At 43.7% G+C, this 24,454-nt stretch overlaps 1 protein-coding gene across 3 annotated transcripts; it reads right to left on the bottom strand.

The window, feature by feature from the left end:
• Positions 1 to 107: 107 nt before the first annotated feature.
• Positions 108 to 13,421, bottom strand: pld3 (phospholipase D family, member 3). 3 transcript variants are annotated; one of them, XM_048264648.1, is made up of 12 exons: positions 13,264 to 13,421; positions 11,370 to 11,442; positions 10,901 to 10,951; positions 10,021 to 10,175; positions 7,354 to 7,534; positions 6,946 to 7,063; positions 6,210 to 6,337; positions 5,354 to 5,551; positions 4,431 to 4,570; positions 2,366 to 2,531; positions 1,845 to 1,944; positions 108 to 1,587 (listed from the first exon to the last, which is right to left on the bottom strand). In XM_048264648.1, the coding sequence occupies exons 2-12, from the start codon at positions 11,406 to 11,408 to the stop codon at positions 1,385 to 1,387; spliced, it is 1,479 nt and encodes a 492-aa protein (XP_048120605.1). In that variant the 5' UTR covers positions 11,409 to 11,442; positions 13,264 to 13,421; the 3' UTR covers positions 108 to 1,384. The 3 variants fall into 3 exon arrangements, with proteins under 3 accessions (XP_048120605.1, XP_048120606.1, XP_048120607.1); XM_048264649.1 differs by having other exon boundaries at positions 13,268 to 13,419; XM_048264650.1 differs by having other exon boundaries at positions 13,280 to 13,415.
• Positions 13,422 to 24,454: the final 11,033 nt, after the last annotated feature.

The following is a 24,454-nucleotide window of genomic DNA, read 5'->3' as shown; positions in this document are numbered from 1 at the left end:
ATATGAGATTATGAGATATAGGAATATATTAGATTATTTACCAATTATTTGAGGAAGACTGTTCTATATAATAATAATAATAATAATAATAATAATAATAATAATAATAATTTTCACAAATCCATTTATTTTAAATACAAAACTGTCCAAAAAGTCCAACAGGTTTGTAACAGCAGTGTTCCCTCTTGGTCACATGAGAGACAGTGGGCATGGGATGGAAAATGGCAAGTTTGAAAAAAAAAAAAAAAAAAAAAATGTTCAGATTCAGTATTAAAATAACAAGAATGAACCAAGAATGAAGAATTTCGCTTTAAATAGCCATAGTGAGTTTGTGGCCGCTGTGATCATGTTTTAACTGGGGGGTATTCCAAGTACGTGGTTTGGAGGCAAACCTGGGTAAGTTAACTCAGTAAGGGGTAAACCTCCTAATAGATATGCTGTATGTTTTCATTGTCCTTACAAAACAATGCCATAAGAGGTTTACCACTTACTCGGAGTTAACTTACCCAGGTTTGCCTTTAAACCACATACTTGGAATACCCCCCTGGTCTCCAATGTGTAAGTTAAAGAACGTGAACCTCATAAACAAATCAATAAACAAACCACCCTGTTTACAACAGCTTCCTGAGATTAAATCAACTATTCACCATTCACCAAATATCCTTCTCAAGACACAAAAGAGAAAGTATATTTCAGAGGTATTGCAAGTGTTGAATCCATATTAAAAAAAAAAATACTGAAGGTTTTGTAAAGCAGCTAACACCGCAATATACAATGTATTTCAGTTGATGAACCAAAAATGTTTTTGTAGAGATACTGGCGAGATAATTAGGTTAGATAAGGCTGGTGTCTGAGTAAAAAACATGTACCCCTCTTAAGAAAAACAAAGTGCATAATTTAAAAAAAAACTACTAAAAAGCAGTTTATTCTCTGTTTACTCAAAAATCGTGCCCAAAATAATAAAAGAAAATGTATCCAGATACAGGGCTTCCGCTTGGTGTAAACATTTGTGTCACAATCACCAATCCAAAGTCCACTGAATACCTTCTTATGAGGATTACCCAGCATAGTACTCACTGTTCTCCTCCGAACCCAAACAACTCAACATACTCATCGCACAAGTTTACCTACAATTAACAACACTGGGATCATTTAGGTACCAAAATAGCAATGTTGCATCCAAGCGCAATCAAAAACACAGCAGCAATACTACCTGATTGAATTCGCGGTTAAGACAATATTGGTGCTATTTGTTAGTGGTTGACTGAATTAAAAGTTTTAGTTTTAAAAATAACTCCCTTTGGGAGCCAATCAGGCTTGGAACAGAGCTGCCGCATGTGTGGCTTCAGAAGCCTGAGGTGTGTGTGTGTGTGTGTGTGTAGTGTCAGACATTATGGCACAGGTCCTTTTGGCCGTCCATGGCGTTGTGGCTTAGCTGGGCACTGTACGGGGACTCCCAGTCCCTCTCGAACACAGCCTGGAGCTGCTGCTGAACCGTGGGGTCCGCAGACTGAGACTGGGTCTGATTCACCACCAGGGCGGAGCCGGCCGTGTTCACAAAGTAGTCCCCAGACCAGTTAGAGGTTCCTGCGCAAAACAAAGGGACATTTCAAACATTACTTCAAACATTCAACATTACTACAAGACACGTCTGACAGTAATGGCATTGGTGCTAGTGTTGCTAGGATGTCATCTTTTCACTGATCTGAGAAGCTTGAATTTGAATAAATTACATCTATTCAGGCCATACCTCAAAATTATTTAACACATTACACTACCACTATAAATCTACTGTAATCTGAACTGGACTACGATAATCCAAACTGAAGTACGGTAATACACACCAATGTAAGCCACTTTATCGGTGACCATGTACTTGTTGTGGTTGACTCTGGCATAGGGGATGCGTTTCTGCTCTGGTGTGGCAGGGACTGTGAAGATTTTCTGTGAGAAAGTTAGCAAATTAGTTCTTTTATAGCATATCTATTTTTTTTAAATACAGGCAAATCTGACCAAAGTGCAAACCAATTAAAGACGCTGAAAACAATTTGACTGTCATGATGGATCTTAAGATGAAGGAATGAAAGAAAGCAAGAAAGTCAGTAAAGATAAGACGGACAGACAGAAAGCAGGAAAGAAAAAGCAAGAAGGAGAGCAAAAAAGAAAGAAAGAAAGAACGAAGGAAAGAAAACATGGCTATCCGTCTGAGAGCTTGGTGTGAGTACCGGTTACTTACCACATCAATGTCCACACAACACATCACATGACTAATTACAGACAGACAAAAAGCAAGCAACAAAGAGAGAAATGAAAGAAAGAATGAGGGGATGGCTCTCTGTCCAAGCACTGGGTGTGCGCTACTCACCACCTGGATGTCCAGGTTGGTCTTGGCGTCGTGCACAGAGGCGAGGGAGCGCAGGAAGGGGAACATGAGGGGGGACGTGCTGCCCCAGCAGCTGATGAGCAGACGCACTTTCACCCGCCGCTCATACGCCACGCGACGCAGTGCCGTGTCAATGCTCGCCCAATAGCTATATTCAAAGGGGGTTCAAAGGTCAAATGATAGCTTCAACAGGCTCCTTGAGGAAATGTATGACATGTTATATAAATCAACAGCAGTCAGGTTAGCAGACAACTTTCCATAGTGTTGGGTATACTTATACTCTTATATAACTCTAAATCAAATGCATTAAAAAAATCCTGCCTGAGATTGTTTTCCAACACGGAAGGCAAAGATGCCATCTGCTGAATTACTTATAATAATTTACAGTACAAACACTCAAGTAGAGCAAATCTGAGGAAAACCAATTAAAAGTCCTCACTGCATGCAATATGAGTGAGCGTTATCAGAAAAAATCAGTTTGATTTTTCACTATTTGGAACTGGACATGGCACAGGGCTATTTGGAATGTTCTAACTGGACTGGACATACGTTAGACCGGCACATCCGGGAACTTGACTCGTGACAAACGTTCCCGCCCCTTTCGGGGGGAAAACAAAAAACCCCTCATTGACTCCAACGCAAAATAGGGTCAATAAACGTAATTCGTACAGAAATCGCAGGAGTAAATAACAAAAAATACCACAAATCAATATGACCACTCAATACATAACCACTTTGCGGGTCGTTGACCGTGAAAGATACCTACAAAAGCTTAATTCAATTAATATAAAAACATGTCCCTTCAGTCTCCCGAGTACAAAGTGGTGCAACAACCCCACTCAGTGACCAGAAGTGTCATACGGTCTTCTCTTCTTATGGCTTGTAGCCATAATTTTCTTCTGTCAGGATTTTTTTGGAGGACATGGTAGGCAAAAGAAACTCAGGGACCATATGTGGTTGGTACATGTCTACCGGTTCACTCTGGCTTGTTCTGAGGGAATGTTTTCCCCTCAAAAGGGGCATGGCGCAAACAACCTGCTCTGTGTGACGCGGGTCCGGTTGTAAGTATAGCACAGCGCTATTTGGAATGCTCTAACTCAGTGTTTCTCAAAGTGTGGTGACCACTGGTGGTCCGCAAACTATCACAAGTGGTCCGCAAGCAGACGTGGTAAGTAAGGGATAACGGCCTTCGAGGTGTGTCCTGTTATACGGAATTAATGGACTCAGACGGAGGCTGCGCGTCGGGGAGTTTTTTGCCCCTCGCCCTCGTCCATTAATTCCGTATAACAGGACACACCTCGAAGGCCGTTATCCCGCTCATCACCCGGTTGCCACTGTAAAGCAAAGGAAACACGCGGTTCTGTTTAAAAAGAAGCTCACTAGTTCAGCTTGTTGTACAACTTTGGTGGCCCTATAACAGCGATAGCATGGACAGTTAGCTTGTTTACAGTTGATTCCATTGTTGCGAAGCCTGCCTCCAGGCTTAACCGTCGTCCTACTATCGTTGTTATAGTTACCATTCATAAGCATTGATATGGAACGGCGATTAAACTTTTTTTACCAGATCTACTTCATAGGTGTCCCGTTATTCAGAATTAAAAGCCACCCCGCCAGCCAATCAGAAAAGAGTATTTCTTCTCTCCGGGTGATAAAATATAATATAGAGCAGTTGTTTGCAATATTGAACCAACTTGTATGTAAATCCAACACTGCCTATGTAAGCTACGCCAGTTTAAATCATATGGATCCTCTGACACAATAAGCAAGGTGCAAAGACAATAAGCAAGGTGGTTCAGTGAGTAGGCCTATTGTGTAATATACTGTTGAAGTAGGTCTACTGTTGTTTTTTTTTTGTTTTTTTAGCTAGGTGGTCCGTGATTTTTGTTTTATTGGTTAAGTGGTCCTTGGTCTTTCTGCTCAAGTTGTTTTGCTATTCTGAATATGACGCAATAGATCAGCATGTTTAATGGATTCAGTGTGGAGAGATAGAGCACTCAATGCTACGCCACAGTCAGAAGCTTTTAAGGTTCGGAAGTGGCCCTCTGACCGTTTGGGGTGGGAGAACTCCATGGTGGGCAGGTAGTTCATGACGGCGATGTAGACAAACTGCTGTGCGTCGTCAATAACACTGATGATGGAGTCCAGGTCCTGGGTCCTGCCCTCGGCACAGAGAGAAGGTGGAGAGCTCTGCAGCATAATCAATCAATCAATCAATCAATCAATCAATCAATCAAATCAGACTTTATGTATATAGACAGCAGGGGCTTACAGGGAAGCTACACCAGACGCGTAACTGAATCGCTCCGTTCGCGACGCGTAAAATACATTTTAGAGATAACTGGTCTATTTTTTTCCAACGTACGCGCCGCTATCACATCTGGTGTAGCTACTTCCATTGATTATCGTGGCAGATGCAGCAGATGCAGCAGACGCAACGCGAACGGAACGCTTCAGTTACGTGCCTGGTGTAGCCTAGTCCTTAGCCTACATGCCTGGGCCAGTAAGGAAATCATGGCAAATAACTTTTTTGTGACATAACTCTTGACTGATCTATTGTTTTATTTTTTTGTTTTACTTATAGCCCTTCATTCAAAACTTTCTGCTTCATTGCACCATCACATGCTTTTAGCCCTTTGAATGAACACATGTTTTTGTTCAACTTTGCTTTAGAGAGCAATAATTAGTAGCCAACTGCTCATATAATCTATTAGAGCACAATATAATTTACTGTCAGGAAACCACTAACATGGCCCCAGCTGTGGCGTAACTGGCTGGGGCACCTGCACCGTACGCCGGCGACCCGGGTTCGATTCCAGCCCCGTGGTCCTTTCCGGATCCCACCCCTGCTCTCTCTCCCACTCACTTCCTGTCACTCTCCACTGTCATTAAAGGCATAAAAAGTCCAAAAAAGATACTTAAAAAAAACAACAAAAAAAAACACTAACATATGGTTGTCTTATGTTTACGTACCGAGAAGTAGGCGAGTGAGTCTGTGCCGTTGAGCTTCAGCTCCATGGGCTTGTTCTTGTTGTAGGACGTCGAGTACTCACTGGGCCACGGAGATGGGATGCTCTCTTTCTGACCCAAGTACCAGTACGCCTCAAAGATCTTCCCCAGGTCCTCGGCCAGACAGCCACAGTCGTACACCACTGCACCAAGCTCCTTCACCTAGTTAACACACACACACACACACACGAATGATGAAATCATGGACAAAAACAAACAAATAAAATAAATAAAATAAAATAAAACAAATCTAAATTCATACAGTATATAAATAAACAATAACTGAAAATGAGTGTGGGACTAAATGAGACCTTTATACAGATGCCAACATGCTTCCCCAAAAGACAGATAGAGGACACAAACCAAAACTAGAGGGATTATATCTAGCATTGTGGTATAGCCATGTCAGTTCCCAGTCCCCATGTCTACACTGTTTTTTAACAATGGATGCTTCACTGCTTCACTGCCATCAGACTGCACTAAAGAATAATAAAGTAATAGGACTCTAAACATGGCCAGGGCTGAGGTGGAGCCAACTGGTATACCACCAACAAGATTCCAGATTCCAGGTCAGGGAATGGCATATGTTTTTACTCCAGTTAATTATGGTCTTTAGCTTCTCTTTCCATCTATAGGCTGAGCTAATTCACACAGTTCATATTGCTGACACCAAAGCTTGTAATGGCTCTGTGAGTGAGTCTAATTGCTCCTCTAATGAGTCTATTGTCCTGATATATTTAGGTAACAATTGCTTTGGTAATACAAATGTTAAACTATTTGCCATGACAAAACCTTTTGAATTGAATTGTATTGAATTTACCTGTGTAAGAGATCTCCAGTCCATGTTGGCACTGCCAATGTAGATGTGCTTCTTGTCAATCACCCAGAACTTGGTGTGCAACACACCTGTGGTCAGGGCCTTCATGTTCACTGTCCGCACCTGGGCACCTGCCAAAAGAGGTCATTGTCTCACTGCATGGAGGCTGTCAAAATGTTTTTTTTTTTTTTTTTTTTGTAGTTCTCGTCAACATGGTGCTTCACAGAAATATGTGATGAGCAATATGTTTTTCCAGAACATCCTGCGTTTAGTGAGTTAGAGGAACTGAACCAGAAGTGAAACTCGGTCTCTTACGGGCAGTTATTGTACTAATGCAGAAAGCACTCAAGTAGCCAATACTACACAGCAGGGGAAAGTACAGTGTATTATAGATGTGGTTATTGACAACGACATACACAAAGAGGATGTGCACAAAAGAAACACTGAACTGAACCAAATGGGGAAAGAGCCCCTACACCCTATGGCTTTACCACTAACTCTCATTTACTTTACCAAGGCTTGATGCTAATCTGAGTTTTTATTTTTATTATTCATTTGGCACAACACTTATATCCAAAGCCACTTATTTATGTAAATTATTACAAGGTCCAGCAATTATAGAGAATCTCATGGCTGCCTTTACCTGAGCTTTTGAGGAAGTTAATGTTCTCTTGGGGCTGAGATTTTTTACCTAAGCTTTTGAGGAACTTATTGTTCTCTTGGGGCTGAGATTCTTTACCTGAGCTTTTGAGGAACTTAATGTTCTCCTGGGGCTGAGATTCTGTGGGAGTGTTCACCGCGATGCGGACGGGGAGAGTGCCAGACAGCTTCCCCAACTCCTGCAGGATGTCCTCGCCCTGCCACAACAGCACACACCAGCTGGATAACAACTCTATACTTGTAGTTAAGTTACCGGAAGATCATTCTTTAGTTATTAATAACACAAAAAAAATCCTCCTTTGAGATGACAGAATACCTAGGTGTACTGAAATAGCAGAACTGAAAATGGTCAGTTTCTTCACACTAAAATATGACCAGTATAGTCAAAGTAATTTCCAGCTTTGACAACGCAATAATCCAATGCAATATATCTTTGTATCCAAATTTTGGTTGACCTGGTCAACTCCTTCAGAGTTCAGACTCTCACCGGCTTGGCTGTGGGCTCGTGGGTCTTGGTGTCATTGTTGGTCATGGTCCAGTAGAAGGAGGCGATGTCCAGGCTGCTGCGAGCCCCTTGGATCAGGCCACGCCAGGTGTTATAGATGGACGGATGTGTGGCACTCGAGTTGAACTCCAGCCCCTCTGGAATGCTCTCCACCAACGAGATCCTACAACAGCAACAGCAGAGACCAACAAGAGAGTCACTACATGATCACACCATTAACAAAGACATTGCCATAGTGTACTGGATTCATAGTGGGATTCAGGACAAATAGGACAAATAATTCCCAGCTCGGCTACAATCAGTCCAGGGTGTGATTCTTGTCTAAATCCCATTATTAAATGATGGAGAGACCATCATTTTGAACAATATCTCTTCAAGGTTACCCTGGTTCGTTCCTCAACAACTCCTTCTGAGAAATGCAAATTCAAAGCCACCACTACACGGGTGACTGCATCACAGACAGTCAAAAGCAAAATGTGTGAATGTCTCCTGAGAGTTCATCTGTGAGAAAGCAGAACTAATGAAGTGAGCCATGAACTGCTGTGCACCTGCTGTGGTTGAATGGGTGGTGAGCATGGCTTTCTGTCACTCACCACATTTCAGATATGTCTCGGTTTCTGAAAATACTCAAAAGGTCACAACAATGACATCATGAAATCTGTGCTCATACCAAAGATTGTTAAGGTGGAGCAAGATACGTCATCGTAGTTCATGTCTATGGACGCGAAATGGGGATCGAATCCTGTCTGCATAAAGAGGCGTGTCGGTGACGTACAGTATTGATGAGCGTACGTTGCAACCGGCCAACAGCAGCGGCATAAATAACCGGCGCACACCTGATATAAGGTCGATTTTCTCCAGACTGGAATGTTCAAAAATGCTAAAAAGGTACTCCCAAAATTCCCATTCTTAACTTTATAGAACCAAGATCTTAGCATATGTGGTGAAATTCTGAGCTATGCCCATAGACTTCAATGGAGCAGTCGCTGCCACTGCTCTGCATAAAGGGGGATTTTGACCCCCCACCCCCCCTCGTGCGATCCGGGTTCCCGGAAGTGGCTCCTGGTTAAATATCTTGCTCCGCCTTAACAATCTTTGCTCATACTGTGTGGCATCCTGATATTGTTTCCCCATTCTCAACAACAACAACAACAAAGTCAACATAATTTTGAGTTATGGGTTCTGAAACAAATGCAGTCTTTATCTGGAGTTGATCAGGAGTCACTCCAGATAATTGCATAATCTAGTCTGAAATTAGCAGCTATTATGTTTTTTTTTTTTTTCCTTTAGCCATACTTACTATTGGAAAAATAAACTTGCAACTGAGACCACAAGAGTGTCAATTGTCATGAGTCAGTACAATGCTTCAAGAACAGCAAGAGGGATTACAAGGAAGTGATCTTCCTTGTAATCCCTCTTGCTGAATCTCATTAACACCTCTTCGTTAAACCACCCAATGACCGATGAGAGCCATTGAATGACTAGGAGTGGTCTCTCCTTCTCTCCCCAAAAAAGTATTATATTGGGTCATTCCACGTCAATTCAACCAGGGCCCACGCACTTAGGTCTCAAAAAATTCTGGAAAAATCACCAGGTGTACCTATGTTATCCAGGACCTTCTTAAAGTAAACAGCTACACTAAGAGAAGCTACACTAAGATTCTGGAGAAAAAGATCAGGCAGTGTGCCAAGAGACCTGCCCCAATTGGCATCATTGGACCATTAAACCATACAATGATCCAAAACATAAGGCAAGAACAAGGCAAGAAATGGTTAACAGAGAACAATGCCCAGCCAGAGTTCAGACCTCAATCAGTCAAAAAAGTTAGCACAAGGCCAAAGTGATGGCAAATAATCATTCCTGCCCTAAAAACCCAGATTGCTGCTAAAAAGGTGCGGTCTAAAATCATTGTGGAGACATGGAGAGGCTTGGTAGGTATTATAAGAACCATTTTGGGAGCTTTGATGATAAATAAAGATGTTTCCATTGATTATTTAAAAAGGGTATGAATAATTTTGGACATGCCATTTTTCATAAAAATGTTAAAAAAGATGAAAAACGATAATTTTAATGTTTCTACCACATTGTCTTACCACCTTTTGGCATGTGGCAGTGTCATTTTCAGTCAGAACAAACATATTGGTCAAGAGAAAATCAATATATAAATACACACACACACACACATCAAATCGATTTTCAAATCTTAAACTAACCCTAGCCCATACCTGAATTCCAGCAGAGTGCCTGAGAACTTTTATTTTATTTTTAAATATATTTTTGCCCATTTCACATTCATTCAGATAAGGTAGTAAAGGGTGACAGGAAGTGAGTGTGTGGGTGTAGCCTTCTAAACGAACTCAGACCAATGACTCAATGTCTGCATCATGAGCCTAATGATAATAGTTTTTATAATAGATGACTTGCCTTCTCTTTAGGCAATGGCAAGTCAAGGAGGATAGAATAGGCTAACAAGTGAACCCCAGGGTGCTTCGTGTGAACTGCACCGTAGACTTTAAAAGCGCATCGTGCCTGAGACTGCCGAGCGCACTGTTCGCTTTAGAGGGGTCTGAGTTTGGCCAAAAAAAATCGTCGATCCGAGTTCCTTTAGCAGGCTAAAAGGGACTAAGTGTGACAACACTCTTACAGTACCTGCAGGCATCAGAACAGGTGCGCGGCAGGACCAGCCTGGGGCTGGAGGCGTCTGTGGAGGGAGAGGGCAGAGCGGGCACCAGCAGGGCCTGGAGGAAGAACAGCGCCAGCAGCACGGTGGCCAGGGTGGTGACGAGCAGGACACACCGGATATACTGGACCCAGGGCAGAGGGACAGAGGGAGGGAGAGAGGGATAGAGGGAGGGAGGGAGAGAGGGATAGAGGGAGGGAGAGAGGGAGAGAGGGATAGAGGGAGGGAGAGAGGGAGGGAGAGAGGGATAGAGGAAGGGAGGGAGGGAGGGAGGGATAGAGGAAGGGAGAGAGGGATAGAGGGAGGAAGAGAGGGACGGAGGGAGGGATAGAGAGGAGAGAGGGATAGAGGAAGGGAGGGAGGGAGGGAGGGATAGAGGAAGGGAGAGAGGGATAGAGGGAGGGAGAGAGGGACGGAGGGAGGGATAGAGGGATGGAGGGAGGGAGAGAGAGGAGAGAGGGATAGAGGAAGGGAGAGAGAGGAGAGAACAAAGAGAATGAGAAAAGGAATAGAGAGTAGAAGACCGAGAGGGAGGGGGAAAAGAGAGAGAGTCAAGTCATGCACATGGAAAACCTGTGGTTATCTTTCAGTCACTGTGGGGGATTAAGGTTGCCAGTGTCATTTTTATTTATTCATTTAGCAAATTTAACGAAGCTGAGGTCGGAGACACATTACAGACAAACTATATGAGAACTATCTGGCCATAGCTGATGAACTTCCCCTTTAAAGTCTTGTTTCTCGAAATAACAAAATAACTTCTCCAAACAAAGTTTACACTTTCTACACACCCTTTTATGACAATGGCTGTAACATTATGATTAATTACAGTAACTACTAATGAGCCCTTACCGTCTGTGACTTGGCGAGGCTATCCCCCCTGGCCGGCTCTACATCTGCCATCTTTGTGAAGGACGACAAAAACAAAAAATGAAAATAGAAATGCAGAGATCAAATGTTGTTGTCGGGTGCCTAGAAACCACAATCTCATGGGAATCATGTGACACAAGACAACTCACAACTTTCAGATGGGAAACCTTACGCAACAACATTCATGCAGGCTGGTTAGTCTAGCAAAGCCTTAGCCTACTGGGAAGTTTGAATGTAGTTTGCTATACCAACAGCCAGGCTACAGCAGGCGTGCGACTGAAGCGTTGTGTTTGTGGAGCGTGTGCTGCAAGAATTAGCTTTCACTATAATCAATGGAACTGACCACACCAGACGAGAGCAGTGCGCCCAATCGAACAAAATTAGACCAGTCTTCTAAAGCGATGTTTACGCTCTGTGTGTGGGCGTGTGTAGCCCATCTGGCGATCTTTACCTTCTGATATGCAACATCAGGGCTCTTCCTTGTTGTCATGATTAGAAGCCCTTCACATCGATGTTTAGCAGCTCTAGAACAGAAGAAAAGAGAAATGTTTTACGCGTGAAAATTCACCAAGAATTAGAATTACATTTCAGCAATGTTTCTGTCCGTTTGGACAGCATTTTAAATGAATCTCCAACAAAATGTAGTCCTGATGAATTTGTGTGTGTGTGTGTGTGTCTATTGTCACCCCTACACAGGCCTGGCATTTCTATAGTCATGGGGGCCATGCCCGCTCCATAATGGGGAATGTGCTGGCAGGCAGGTGCTGCAGCATGCACACACAAATATCCTGGTTGTTGACATCTGACTGTGTCTGCCCTTGCCTCTCTCTCTCTCTTTGCCTCCCTCTCAAACACACTCCATTCACATTTGAGAAGTAATCACACTGAGGAGTTAGCAAAGCCAATATTCAGAATGAGACCTGATAGTCAACACATAACATAACAGCAATGAACATAATAAAAAGCATCACGTCTGTTTCTCCGGCCCTGTGATACTCCTGTTGTGTGTTTTCGTGTGTCTGTGTGGGGGCCACTGCTAAGACACTGGCACCACAGAGACACCCAGCTGATCTGATCCTGTGATGTGGCTTCCGGAGAGAATGCTGATGGGATGGAATATGAATGAGCACTAGCTAGGCTAGCATCTTCTCTTTGCCGTGTCTGTCTCCCCCACTCTCTCGCTCTCCAGCCTTTCCATCACAGTTACATCATAATAACATGAAAACAGTAAGATTTTCAAAACAGCTAAGTGGTAAATATTCAGAACCCTTTGTAAGCGCTATTCTGGGCTTGCAAACTTCTGTGGTCTTGGTGTCATTGGAATTGGAGCCGCAGTGGAAAAAACAGGGATGTTTTTTGAAAGACAAACGCTCCATTTAGACGGGTAAATTCAATTGTGGCAGCTTGAATTCATGTGCTGCACTTTGCACAAAAACACGCCTGTCTATGGGTGACCTGGCTTTCTGTAAACACAAAGCCAGCTATCAAATGGGAAAAATGGACAAGGACAACTTGGCTATTTTTAGTTTGAGAGAGAGAGAAAGAGAGAGAGTGGGTGGGTGTGTGTGTGTGTGTGTGTGTGTGTGTGTGTGTGTGTAAGAGGTAGGGAGAAAGTGTAAGCCTACAAACTTGTCAGGAAAGGTAAAAGGCTTGGTTTAGACAACATGTTATAGTGGTTTGATTTTACCTGCCCCAACAACAAAATGCCAATCTCCATAAGAAGAAGCCACTTAAATCATAAAAGGATAAAAGGATATGGAAGAGTCTGCAAGTCTGACAGCTATGTTTCAAACCCAGGAAATCACAGGAAAAAAACTAAAAGCCATGACTGGCTGCAGTCACGGGTGTTCCCTTATCGCATTTAGATCCCAGGGTGCACGCTACAGATAGAGGCCACGTCTACCATAGTCAACTGGATCAAATTGGAGATCAGATATTTGTAGGTTACAGTCTTTCCATGTAGACCCCAATAAGCATTAAATGCAGGCCTACTGACATATATGGCTGGTATTTCAAAAGGGATCCTGTTAAACTGTGTAGACCTGGGTAGACTTGTTTACAACAAACGACTTGGTGAGACTGACTTTGGAGTCAAAACTGCTGAAGTAGCCTGAAGCCTGCAATGCATGCATTAGTTCTCCATAACATGAGATTGAGCATTAGTCTCTCCTTAACAAATTAGAATGGCCTATGAGATAAAGTAGAGTAACATGCAACGCCTGTTTGATTACAACAACTGTGACTGGGGGGAAACGCAGTGTTGATTTGGATTCAAGAGAAACAGATCAAAACCATAGCAAAAAACGGCATAGGGGAGCACGCTCAAAAGACAAATGATCACATACCTACAAGGAAACTCACAGCTGTTTATTAGCCGACAGTTCGAAATGTCGGTCTGCGTGTTTCGAGGAGCTCTCTTTCCACTTCTGTTGCACTTAACTGCTTGATCTTAGTGACAACAATTTATAATGTCTTTGAGTTCCTTCTACGGTGGCCAACAACGCCGGGTAGCTTGGTCATGTGATTACGCTCGCCAGTGCGACCTATAGCAGCGCACGACGCATCTGACGTACACTGCGTTCAACCATTTCAACACAAGACTGTGTTGTGTGTGATCGCGGCTTCTTTGACCGTGCCTGATGTTTGCAGAGCCACAGAAGTAGCCTAATTTGACCAGCAGAGGACGCCATAGGATAAATCGATACTGAACAGAGACAGACTCATTAAGTCAACGGGATTTTGTCCGTAACTTAATGGTTCGGGAAGCTCTATTAACAAAGCAAAAGTCACAAGCTTATAGGTTTCAATTGATAGGTTACAATTGAGAATATGACCGATATGCGTATGACTAAAATACACAAGTAGGCCTTAGCACGATATAGGCATAGGCCTACACAACACATGCCTACTGAAATGTGACTTTACAAGTAGAAGTGGTCTTTTAAATTTAGCCTAGTCTTTTCCAGGGCATTTAAAAGGAGGCATATGCCATATATTTTAGAATAGCCGAAACGAGTAGCATTTAGGCTACTAGGCTAACTAGACTAAAATAAAAAAAAAATAAAAAAATAATTTCACGACATGGCTACATGTCATCGTTAAATAAGTCTTAGGCCTGCTTGTATAGCCTATAGCATATAAGATTTATAATAAATAATCTATAGGCCTACATCTGTATTAGCAAAAGCAAAACAAAAAAACTAGTGGCAGTTGTAGGATATTAATGACAATCACAAAATAGCCAGTAGTAGGCCTAACAAAAACAGAGCATGCTGTTGGGTAGGCCTAATGGCCATGCATCAACTTGTATGCTCAGTAGGCTGACAGTCATAAACGTCTGAAACGATGGCAACGTTTGAAGGGAGTGATCTGTCAGTTAAAGGGCGAGTCTTTGAGAGCCAGGAACCCATGCTACTCCTCCAGGATACGGTCAGGTGTGTAGAATTAATGCGGGAGTGACAAAACTGCCCCGGATATCCATGCACTTTGCAAAGTAGACTAGGCATTATCACACGCTCCTCTTTCCAAACAACAGAGAGGATGGAGAGAAATAACGTTGCAAACAACTATGAATTCATTTGGTCATTGTAGCCTAATTTGCAATTCATTTTAGCCATGTTAATAGGCCTGTTGTAAAATAATAGATATGGGCTGTTAACCATAGGCAACTACATGTAAATAAACGGCAGACATTCCAAGTTTAGGGGAGATTACTATTAGTCCTAGGCTAATATAAGTGTAACAAAAGTGTAAACAAAAGTTAGTCTGGAATTTTCTTTGTGTTTAGAGTTTTATTTCACTAGGCTAAATAAACAATAACTATGCAGGCTAATTAAAATCAACCGGATCTACAACAACTGCCTGACCCTAATCTTTTAATAGGTTAAGATTTTACATCCTGGAGCTACTAATTTCGGCAAACTGTCAGAATCCAACCTGAACACACACACACGCACATACACACACACACACACACACACACACACACACAAACAAACATACACACACACATGGTGTATTTATAAGCTGTTTAATATGATTTGTAAAGGGTTGAAGCTAAAGGGAGGAGGTACTGGATGTGTGTTGTAGACTACTGTATCTGTCCACACGTGTTGCAAGATGTACATTTTCATGCATAGCTACTTCATGCAAATGTGACTCTTCCTATGGGTTAGGGCTTCTCTCTCTCTCTCTCTCTCTCTCTCTCTCTCTCTCTCTCTCTCTCTCTCTCTCTCTCTCTCTCTCTCTCTCTCTCTCTCTCTCTCTCTCTCATACATACACAGCCGTGGCCTACTGGTTAGCGCTTCGGACTTAACCGGTTGCCGGTTCGAACCCCGGCCAGTAGGCACGGCTGAAGTGCCCTTGAGCAAGGCACCTAGCCCCTCACTGCTCCCCGAGCGCCGCTGTTGTTGCAGGCAGCTCACTGTGCCGGGATCAGTGTGTGCTTCACCTCACTTTGTGTTCACTGTGTGCTGAGTGTGTTTCACTAATTCCCGGATTGGGATAAATGCAGAGACCAAATTTCCCTCACGGGATCGAAAGAGTATATACTTATACTTACACACACACACACACACACACACACACAGAGAGAGACACATACACAGGCCACTCATATTTTCTCAGTTGTCTTGCTAGATGAAAGAAGGACAATGACTTCCACTCATTCGGTGTAAAAAATAGATATTAACATGACCATTGAACAGGCTGTTGGCAATAGGTGTGCTCAATCACAATGCGGCAATCGTTTGACTGCATGGTGGATCCCCCCACACACACACACATACAGAATTGAAAGCAAATCAAATAAGCAGTGATGGTGTAAATGTTGACAGAGGTGGACTGATCACCCAGTAGACTCTGGTCAGCTATTGTTGTACCTGTCAGACACGACACAAAAGAGGGAGACACAGCAGAACACTCTCACCCATGCTGCCATGCTGCCATGCTGCCATGCACTTCTCCTGGACTCTTTCGTCATCGTGACTCGCAGACAATGAACACAGCGTACGTTTATGGCCCCTCGACAACACAGCGTACGCTTATGGCCCCTCGACAACACAGCGTACGCTTATGGCCCCTCGACAACACGGAAGTTGGAGGTGGATAGTGAGTGACACACCGCACATCATAAAACACATTGCACTCTCTCTCTCTCTCTCTCTCTCACACACAAACACACACACACACACACACACACACACACACACACACACACAGCACTCTCTCTCTCACACACACACACACACACTTAGCACTCTCTCACACACATACACACACACACACACACACACACACAGCACTCTCTCACACACAAACAAACACACACACACACACACACACACACACACACACACACACAGCACTCTCTCTCTCTCACACACACACACACACACACACACACAAGCACTCTCTCTCTCACACACACACACACACACACTCTCACACACACACACACACACAGCACTCTCTCTCTCACACACACACACAGCCTTCTCTCTCTCTCTCTCTCTCTCTCTCTCTCTCTCACACACACACACACACACACTCTCACACACACACACACACACAGCACTCTCTCTCTCACACACACACACAGCCTTCTCTCTCTCTCTCTCTCTCTCTCTCTCTCTCACACACACAGCACTCTCTCTCTCACACACACACACAGCACTATCTCTCTCTCTCACACACACACACACACAAACACACACAGAGCACTCTCTCTCTCACACGCACACACACACGCACACACTCCCTAGAGAACAGACTACTGGAACAGAGTTGGTCCCGGACCAGGTCCACTCATTGACAGAGTAGAATGGGTGCAGATCCATGTGAACAACTTGACTGGCCACTCTCAGAGCTGAACAGAGCTCTGCTTCATCAAACACCTTTGGGGCGAACTGGAACAGCCAGCCGGACCTTCTTGTCCAACGTCAGTGCCCGACATCACAAATACTCTTCTGTATTTCTTGAGTGAATCCTTCCCAAATGAGTGAAAGCCCTGAGTAAAATAGATCCAAGTTCATATTATATATGGATATAGAATGGGATGTCTTTGAAGTTCCTGTGGTGTGATGGCAAGCGTCCCAATACTTTTGTCTATATAGTGTATGTCAGGGATTGGGTTTTAAAGGGTGTCTGACCAGCTGACAGATACCTAGTCACATTCTCATGGAAAAGCAAAGACATAAAACAGGTGTAATGAATGGCATATTCAACACAAGTGAGCAATATCTGAGCACACCCTGCCTGTGTGTGTGTGTGTGTGTGTGTGTGTGCGAGTGCGAGTGCATCACAGTTTTTATGGAGATTTACATCTCTAACATATATCTTCTTTTCTGCTTTTCTGACTGACTCTCCTGACTCTGCTGAAGTTTTACTGGTTTCACATTAAGTGGTCAAAAGTTTTATGGGCACACACACACACACACACACACACATGCACATACACATGCACACACACACACACACACACACACACACACACACACACACACATAATCACACACACAATCACACACACACACACACACTATTGAGAGCATTGTGAGAGGTTTAAGAGGCCGGTATCCCTGTGTTATTGGGCTGGGTGTGTGCACTGGGGCATCATGGGATTAACACACCCATTTGTGTACACACAGACTCCAGTCTCCTCGCCTGCCTCCCCCGGCCTGCGGCCAGCCAGCCTGTCAAGCCCAGAGACCAGCCAACAGACACAGTACGTATCAGCGCCCCCTATAGGATGGCTAAGGGATGCATTTGATCAGTGTGTGCACTGCACCGCACCGCCTGAGAAAGTCATCAAATTGACATCACTTTAGTCTAGTAGTTCAGTAGTTTGTAGCACGTTACTAGGTACTAGGAATAGACTTCAGAAAACCAGACCAGAGAGAGAGAGACTTATGAGACCTGGCCTAGTACAACTGAATGCTACTCCATATCCACAAATATTTTATCTCAAGCCTTATGGAATATTGTTTTGAGGCCCAACTAGTAACTGCTCTTTGAGCAGGTCTGAACCACAGGCTGTATATATCGATCTGAACCCCCAGCTCAAGGCGGTGTATGCCCAAATACAACCTGAGCAGCCATCCAATTCAGTGACTGGCCATTGGTCAGTAAACAATTATTCTGAACCAGTGTTAAGAGTTAAATGTCACTAAAAATTGGGAGTAATGCGTTACAAAAGTAATGTAATTACTGTAATATATTGCTGTTTGCAGTAACGCGGCAATGTAAGGCATTACTAAAAAAAATTGGGTAATATTTTACTCGGTACAAACTTCAGTAACGCGCATTACAATGCATTTGAACCCGAAATTAAGTGGTGTTTTTTTTATACATATTCGCAAACACCACCGCGAGAACAACAGAGAAGAAAAAATCGCGCATAATACGTTATCTCCTGATACTAGTTGAAGATGACTGTGGCTGCAGCAGACTCGAAGTCGGATTCTATTTGCTGGATAGACATAAGCCTAAGCTCATTATTTTCAGCTTCTCAGAGACAAGGATAGTAGTTAAGTAAGTGCACTTTGTGTGCAAAACCGAAAGATCTCTCTATGCCTCGCGAAATAGCACAAGTAATTTAATGAAACATCTAAAGTGAGCCATGCTAATCTTTTTGATTCTTGTTAAAACACAAACTATGCTCTTAGTAGTGCATGTCAGCTTTGTGCTGTGAACTTGAATTAAAGAGAATAAAGGGATAGAAATGCAGAAAAAAAGTTGTATGTAGCCTGGCAGTGCCACCGCTCTCACCACGCGCATCATGCACTTCGCGCATCATGCACATCAGGCACCAAAGAACAGAGGGGTCACCCAAATATAGCCAATAAAAAGTAGCTTTCCTGCAAACGGCGTTTCGCTCAATAACGTTTACAATGTCAAAATGCACTAACACCATGTTACATGCAAGTTTGATACTTTTTCTCTCAATCTCCACCACGTAGTACTAGAATGTAACTGGTGGGTCTTCAATAATTCGTTTTCCAAGCATTTCATGAAGCACATGATATGCCGAGTCGACTGAAACGCATTCCATTCAGATGGCTAGGTGGCTACCAGGCTCATAATTCACTTTTAATTGCAAAAAGAAATGTGAAGCAACATGTCATTGCACACTTCCATTTCCAAAGCAATGAAGGCTGCTTATAACAACTTAACATTGTGCATATTATTGTTAATATTGTGCTATCAAATAATCAAAGAACTCAAATAAACAAGAGCTGGCAAAAGGGCATCATGAGAACGTAAAGATCAATGTTGTTAAAGTGACAGTCCACCATTTATAAGTAAAACAGCATTTCTTCAGAAATTAATGTTTAAAAACACACAGTAATGGTCTTAAATTAGAAGCCTTTTTATTTGACTTTAGTAGCCTGGGTGTTCCCATGCTGCCTTGCGCGCGATTTGATTCACGCTGCTAAGGCAGCCTGGAAACTACCACCCTAATTTTTGCCTCAGATAGGGAACCAATCACAGAACAGGGGGGAAAGCAAGACGATGATGAGCTATGCACAGACGCATTTGATAGACATCCGTGGCACCCAATAAACGGATCTGGGCATTTTTTTTCAAATACGAGAAAATGAACGTTTGGTTCCCAGACCACGTCTCATTGAGAAGTGGTGGCGCTAGCCAGGCTATGACTTTAGGTGTTTGAGTTATCATTTAAATGTCACTCACTCAAAGCCACTCACTTAGGGCACCGAAATGGCCAGCAGGCCACCATATTGAAATTTCTTTATGTAAGCTTTGATTTAGGCTTTGTTGATTTTAATGAGGAGGCCTAGGCCTTAAAGTTACAGTATTTCTATCACAATTTACCAGACTTTGACCTTTTGTCGGTTTTTAACAAAATTCCTTGTTCCTTGTATTGCATCATGAGCACTGCTCCTATTGCATTCTACTGTTAGCCTTAAGCCTAGCTCAGTCATTATGCTATACCACATCTCCCTCCATTGGAAGAGCAATGAGCTGCATTGAGCGTAATAAACTACATTTAGAATGCCAAATCCATATTTCTAGATATTTTGGTGAAAGTAACTTAAAAGTAATGCAATAGTAGTGTAATGCCTTACAATTCAGAGACAGTAATATTATAATGTAACAAATTACTTTGAAATGACAGTAATACGTAATACATAATACATTACGATTTTAAAGTAACTTGCCCAACACTGCTAAAAATGCTCAGTTCATTGTCTAGTGAAAATAGAAACACAGGGGGGAGAACACGGTAAGTTGTCGTATTTCCAAGCTACGACCACCGGGCCAATGACCCAATATATATGGTCTTTGGTCCTGAGGTTCCTCCAACCCCAACCCCCACAGTTTGGACTTTGTGACCCAGGGTTAGGTGAGTGGGAGAGAAGAGAGTGCTGAACAGTTTGTTCACCAGGTGAAGGCTAGCCGATAATGCATGGATGAGGAGGGGGGGCAGAGAGAGAGAGATAGAGAGAGAGAGAGAGAGAATGTTATTTTGGATGCATATGTGTAGTTTTTGTTTTGTTTTGTGTGTTTAAACAGTGTGTGGTGTTTATGTGTTTTGTCCGACTTTCAATTTGATATAATGCCAGTGAAGCTCAATACAACTGACTCGAAATTGAGAAAGAGAAAGGAAGAGTGGGAGAGAAAGAGAGAGAGAGGTGCAGTTAGGCAGCCAGACAAAGAGAGAGATGGAAAGATGGATAGAGGGGGGGTCATATCAGAGAGGAGCGAGATAAATAGTGGGGGAGTTAGAGAGACATAGAGGAGTCAGAGAAAGAAATATAGATGGGGTGAACCAGAGAAAGGGAGAGAGAGAGAGAAATATAGATGGGGTGAACCAGAGAAAGGGAGAGAGAGAAAGAGAGAAACATTGAGAAAGAGAGGGTTAAAGAGAGTGAGAGAGGAAGAGAAAGAGAGGGTTAAAGAGTGTGAGGTGGGGTGTAAGACGGGAGAGAGAGAGAGAGAGAGAGAGGAAGAGAGAGAGAGAGAGAGAGGAGAAGAAAGAGAGGATTAAAGAGTGTGAGGTGGGGTGAAAGACGGGAGAGAGAGAGAGAGAGAGAGAGAGAGAGGAAGAGAAAGAGAGGGTTAAAGAGTGTGAGGTGGGGTGTAAGACGGGAGAGAGAGAGAGAGGAAGAGAGAGAGAGAGAGAGAGGAGAAGAAAGAGAGGATTAAAGAGTGTGAGGTGGGGTGTAAGACGGGAGAGAGAGAGAGAGAGAGAGAGAGAGAGAGAGGAAGAGAAAGAGAGGGTTAAAGAGTGTGAGGTGGGGTGTAAGACGGGGAGAGAGAGAGAGAGAAGAGAGAGAGAGAGAGAGGAGAAGAAAGAGAGGGTTAAAGAGTGTGAGGTGGGGTGTAAGACGGGAGAGAGAGAGAGAGGAAGAGAGAGAGAGAGAGAGGAGAAGAAAGAGAGGGTTAAAGAGTGTGAGGTGGGGTGTAAGAGGGTTTAAGGACCTGTAAGGTCTCTCCAGGGGGATGCAGCAGAAGGGCACAGAGAGAGCCCAGGTAACTCATTAGCCAGTCCGGTCGAACGGGTCCAGTTAGTGGGAAAGAGAGTGCAGATTGGAATCTATTGATCTTGAACTAATGCCTCACTCGCCATGACACCTTACTGGAACTAACACAGATGGACAGAATGGCCAAACCCCCACACAGACACACACAGAAATATAGACATAAACATGCACACACAAACACACCCAAGCACCACACACACACAGCCACAAACACACATACACAAACACACACAAACACACACACACACAGCCACAAACACGCACCCACACACACACCCACACACACGCAGACACACACACACGCAGACACACACGCAAGCATAGACGCATGCATGCATCCACTCATACTGACACTCCTACATGGACACACACACACACACACACACACACACACACACACACACACAGATGGGGCTATCACTGCTGGGATGCAAATGTCACATTTAAATGAGTTTGTAGCTTAAAGAATTCTGACGAAATGATGATGAGGTCATGAGCTGAAATGTTGAAGGGAGACGTTTGAGTCCTCAAGTCATAACTATGTTGGCGTTAATGTAAATAATCACACACATCTTTTAGTTTTAGATTTCATAGACACATGTAGTTAATGAACAGTGCAGTATGAAGCTGAAAGATCAATCCAAGATAGAGCCTCTCTAGGTTAAAGTTCAGAGGTGAGTCTCCTCTCTGTTTCTCTCTCTCTCTCTCTCTCTCTCTCTCTCTCTTTTTCTCTTTCTATATTTCTCTATACGTTTCTCTCTCTCGCTCTGTTTCTTTCCCTCTCTCTCTGTTTCTCTTTCACTTCTTCCCTCCCTATCTCCCTCCTTCTCTCTTTCTGTTTCTCTCTCTCTCTCATTCTTATCAGTACTCTTCTCCTCTCACCTCACCAGTAGCGGGCAGAACCACTCACGCATGACCTTCCAGGGGTGTTCCCTCCCTCCCTCTCTGTCTCTCCACTTCCTGCCTCTCTGTCAGGCTAGGCCCCCCCCCCAGAGCCTGTGTTTGGTCCACTCCGTCTGTGCAGGCCAGCGCTGCCCTTATCAGTGCCTGTCCTTGGCCTGCTCCACCTGCGGCAGCAGCAGAGGTCCAGGGCGCACCGGAGCCGTTTACTCATTAACTAGCACTTCCTCTTATCCGCAGCAGTGCAGCCGAGTGGCCAGCTAGAGGAGTTGGCCTGCACACCACTGTAAGGGGCCGCAGTCTGACCAGAGTATAAGTATATATACTCTTTTGATCCCGTGAGGGAAATTTGGTCTCTGCATTTATCCCAATCCGTGAATTACAGAAACACACTCAGCACACAGTGAACACACAGTGAGGTGAAGCACACACTAATCCCGGCGCAGTGAGCTGCCTGCAACAACAGCGGCGCTCGGGGAGCAGTGAGGGGTTAGGTGTCTTGCTCAAGGGCACTTCAGCCGTGCCTACTGGTCGGGGCTCGAACCGGCAACCCTCTGGTTACAGGTCCGGAGTGCTAACCAGTGGGCCACGGCTGCCCAAAGAGAGAGGAGGAGGAGGAGGAGAGACGAGAGAGGAGAGATGACAGGACAAGAGAGGAGAGAAGAGAAAGAGCAGAGGAGAGATGACTAGAGAGGACAAGAGAGGAGAGAAGAGAAAGAGCAGAGGAGAGGAGAGAGGGAAAGAGAAGAGAAAGAGTAGAGGAGAGGAGAGAGGGAAAGAGTAGAGAAAGAGTAGAGGAGAGGAGAGAGGGAAAGAGAAGAGAAAGAGTAGAGGAGAGGAGAGAGGGAAAGAGTAGAGAAAGAGTAGAGTAGAGGAGAGAGGGAAAGAGAAGAGAAAGAGTAGAGTAGAGGAGAGAGGGAAAGAGAAGAGGAGAGGAGAGAGGGAAAGAGTAGAGAAAGAGTAGAGTAGAGGAGAGAGGGAAAGAGTAGAGAAAGAGTAGAGGAGAGGAGAGAGGGAAAGAGAAGAGGAGAGGAGAGAGGGAAAGAGAAGAGAAAGAGTAGAGGAGAGGAGAGAGGGAAAGAGTAGAGAAAGAGTAGAGTAGAGGAGAGAGGGAAAGAGTAGAGAAAGAGTAGAGGAGAGGAGAGGGAAAGAGTAGAGGAGAGGAGAGAGGGGAAGAGTAGAGAAAGAGTAGAGGAGAGGAGAGAGGGAAAGAGTAGAGTAGAGGAGAGAGGGAAAGAGTAGAGGAGAGGAAAGAGGGAAAGAGAAGGAAGGAGAGAGCAGAGATTTAAGACGAGAGAAAGAGTGAAGAATTGAGCAGGTCCCCAAAAAAGCTCCCCAAACTTTGCATAGGGAAGAGTCAGACAGACACATATATGTCATTTATTGTGGTGTATTTTACAGAACACACACACACACACAGACACACACACCAAATGGCCAAAAATTCCCATGTCACTATCGCAGTCTTAGATACCTGTAAATTCCAGTTACATCTTATCAGGCACTGAGAAAAAAAATCCTCAAAGCAATAGTGTGCAGAAATATGTCACGTTGTGATGTAAGTTTTCAAATGGATCTTGTGTTGGTACCATCTGCAAATCTTTCATTTGTATGGCCGTGCAAAGACTAGACTATGCAGTTCGGTGGTCCAGGTCAAACCACTTCTGCAAAAATGTGAGAAGTTTTCACAACAGCATCACCAACTATAATGCCAAAGTATATCAGTCAGCGTTGGTGTAATCTTTTATCAGTGCCAACTGTGGTGCCGTTGGCATTTGTAAGGTGTATGCCCTTTAGGTTGTAAGTTCTCTATTTTCTCTAGTCCTCTAGGCTTTGAGCTTTATTCTGATTTCCAGTCATGTTTTGTTGTCTGACTAGGTTAGGAACCTCACCTGTATTCAACCTCATTCACCCTCATTTCCCTCACGGGATCATAAGAGTATGTATACTTACAGTATATACCGCAGAGCCACACCAAAGTTGCCTGGAATAAGGGGGACTTCCTTAAGAGATTTAGAGTTAGAGTTAGATCATTGCACAGGCAAAGTGCCTCTAACTCACTACTTCTGAAATGTTGAGAGTGACTAAATACCCCCCCTCTCTCTCTCCTGTTTGGTTAATTCCCTGG

Source organism: Alosa alosa, chromosome 15, assembly GCF_017589495.1.
Source record: "Alosa alosa isolate M-15738 ecotype Scorff River chromosome 15, AALO_Geno_1.1, whole genome shotgun sequence".
NCBI classification, from domain to species: Eukaryota; Metazoa; Chordata; class Actinopteri; order Clupeiformes; family Clupeidae; genus Alosa; species Alosa alosa.
Note: the sequence above shows the minus strand (reverse complement) of the source record. Positions and strands in the feature narration are given on the sequence as shown.

Excerpts from the sequence above, each read along its gene's own strand:
- pld3 (XM_048264648.1), bottom strand. The coding sequence starts at position 11,408 with ATGACAACAAGGAAGAGCCCTGATGTTGCATATCAGAAG. Across the intron at positions 10,952-11,369 it reads CTGATGTTGCATATCAGAAG|ATGGCAGATGTAGAGCCGGC; the intron begins GTAAAGATCGCC and ends TCCTTCACAAAG. Across the intron at positions 5,552-6,209 it reads ACTGGAGATCTCTTACACAG|GTGAAGGAGCTTGGTGCAGT; the intron begins GTAAATTCAATA and ends TGTGTTAACTAG.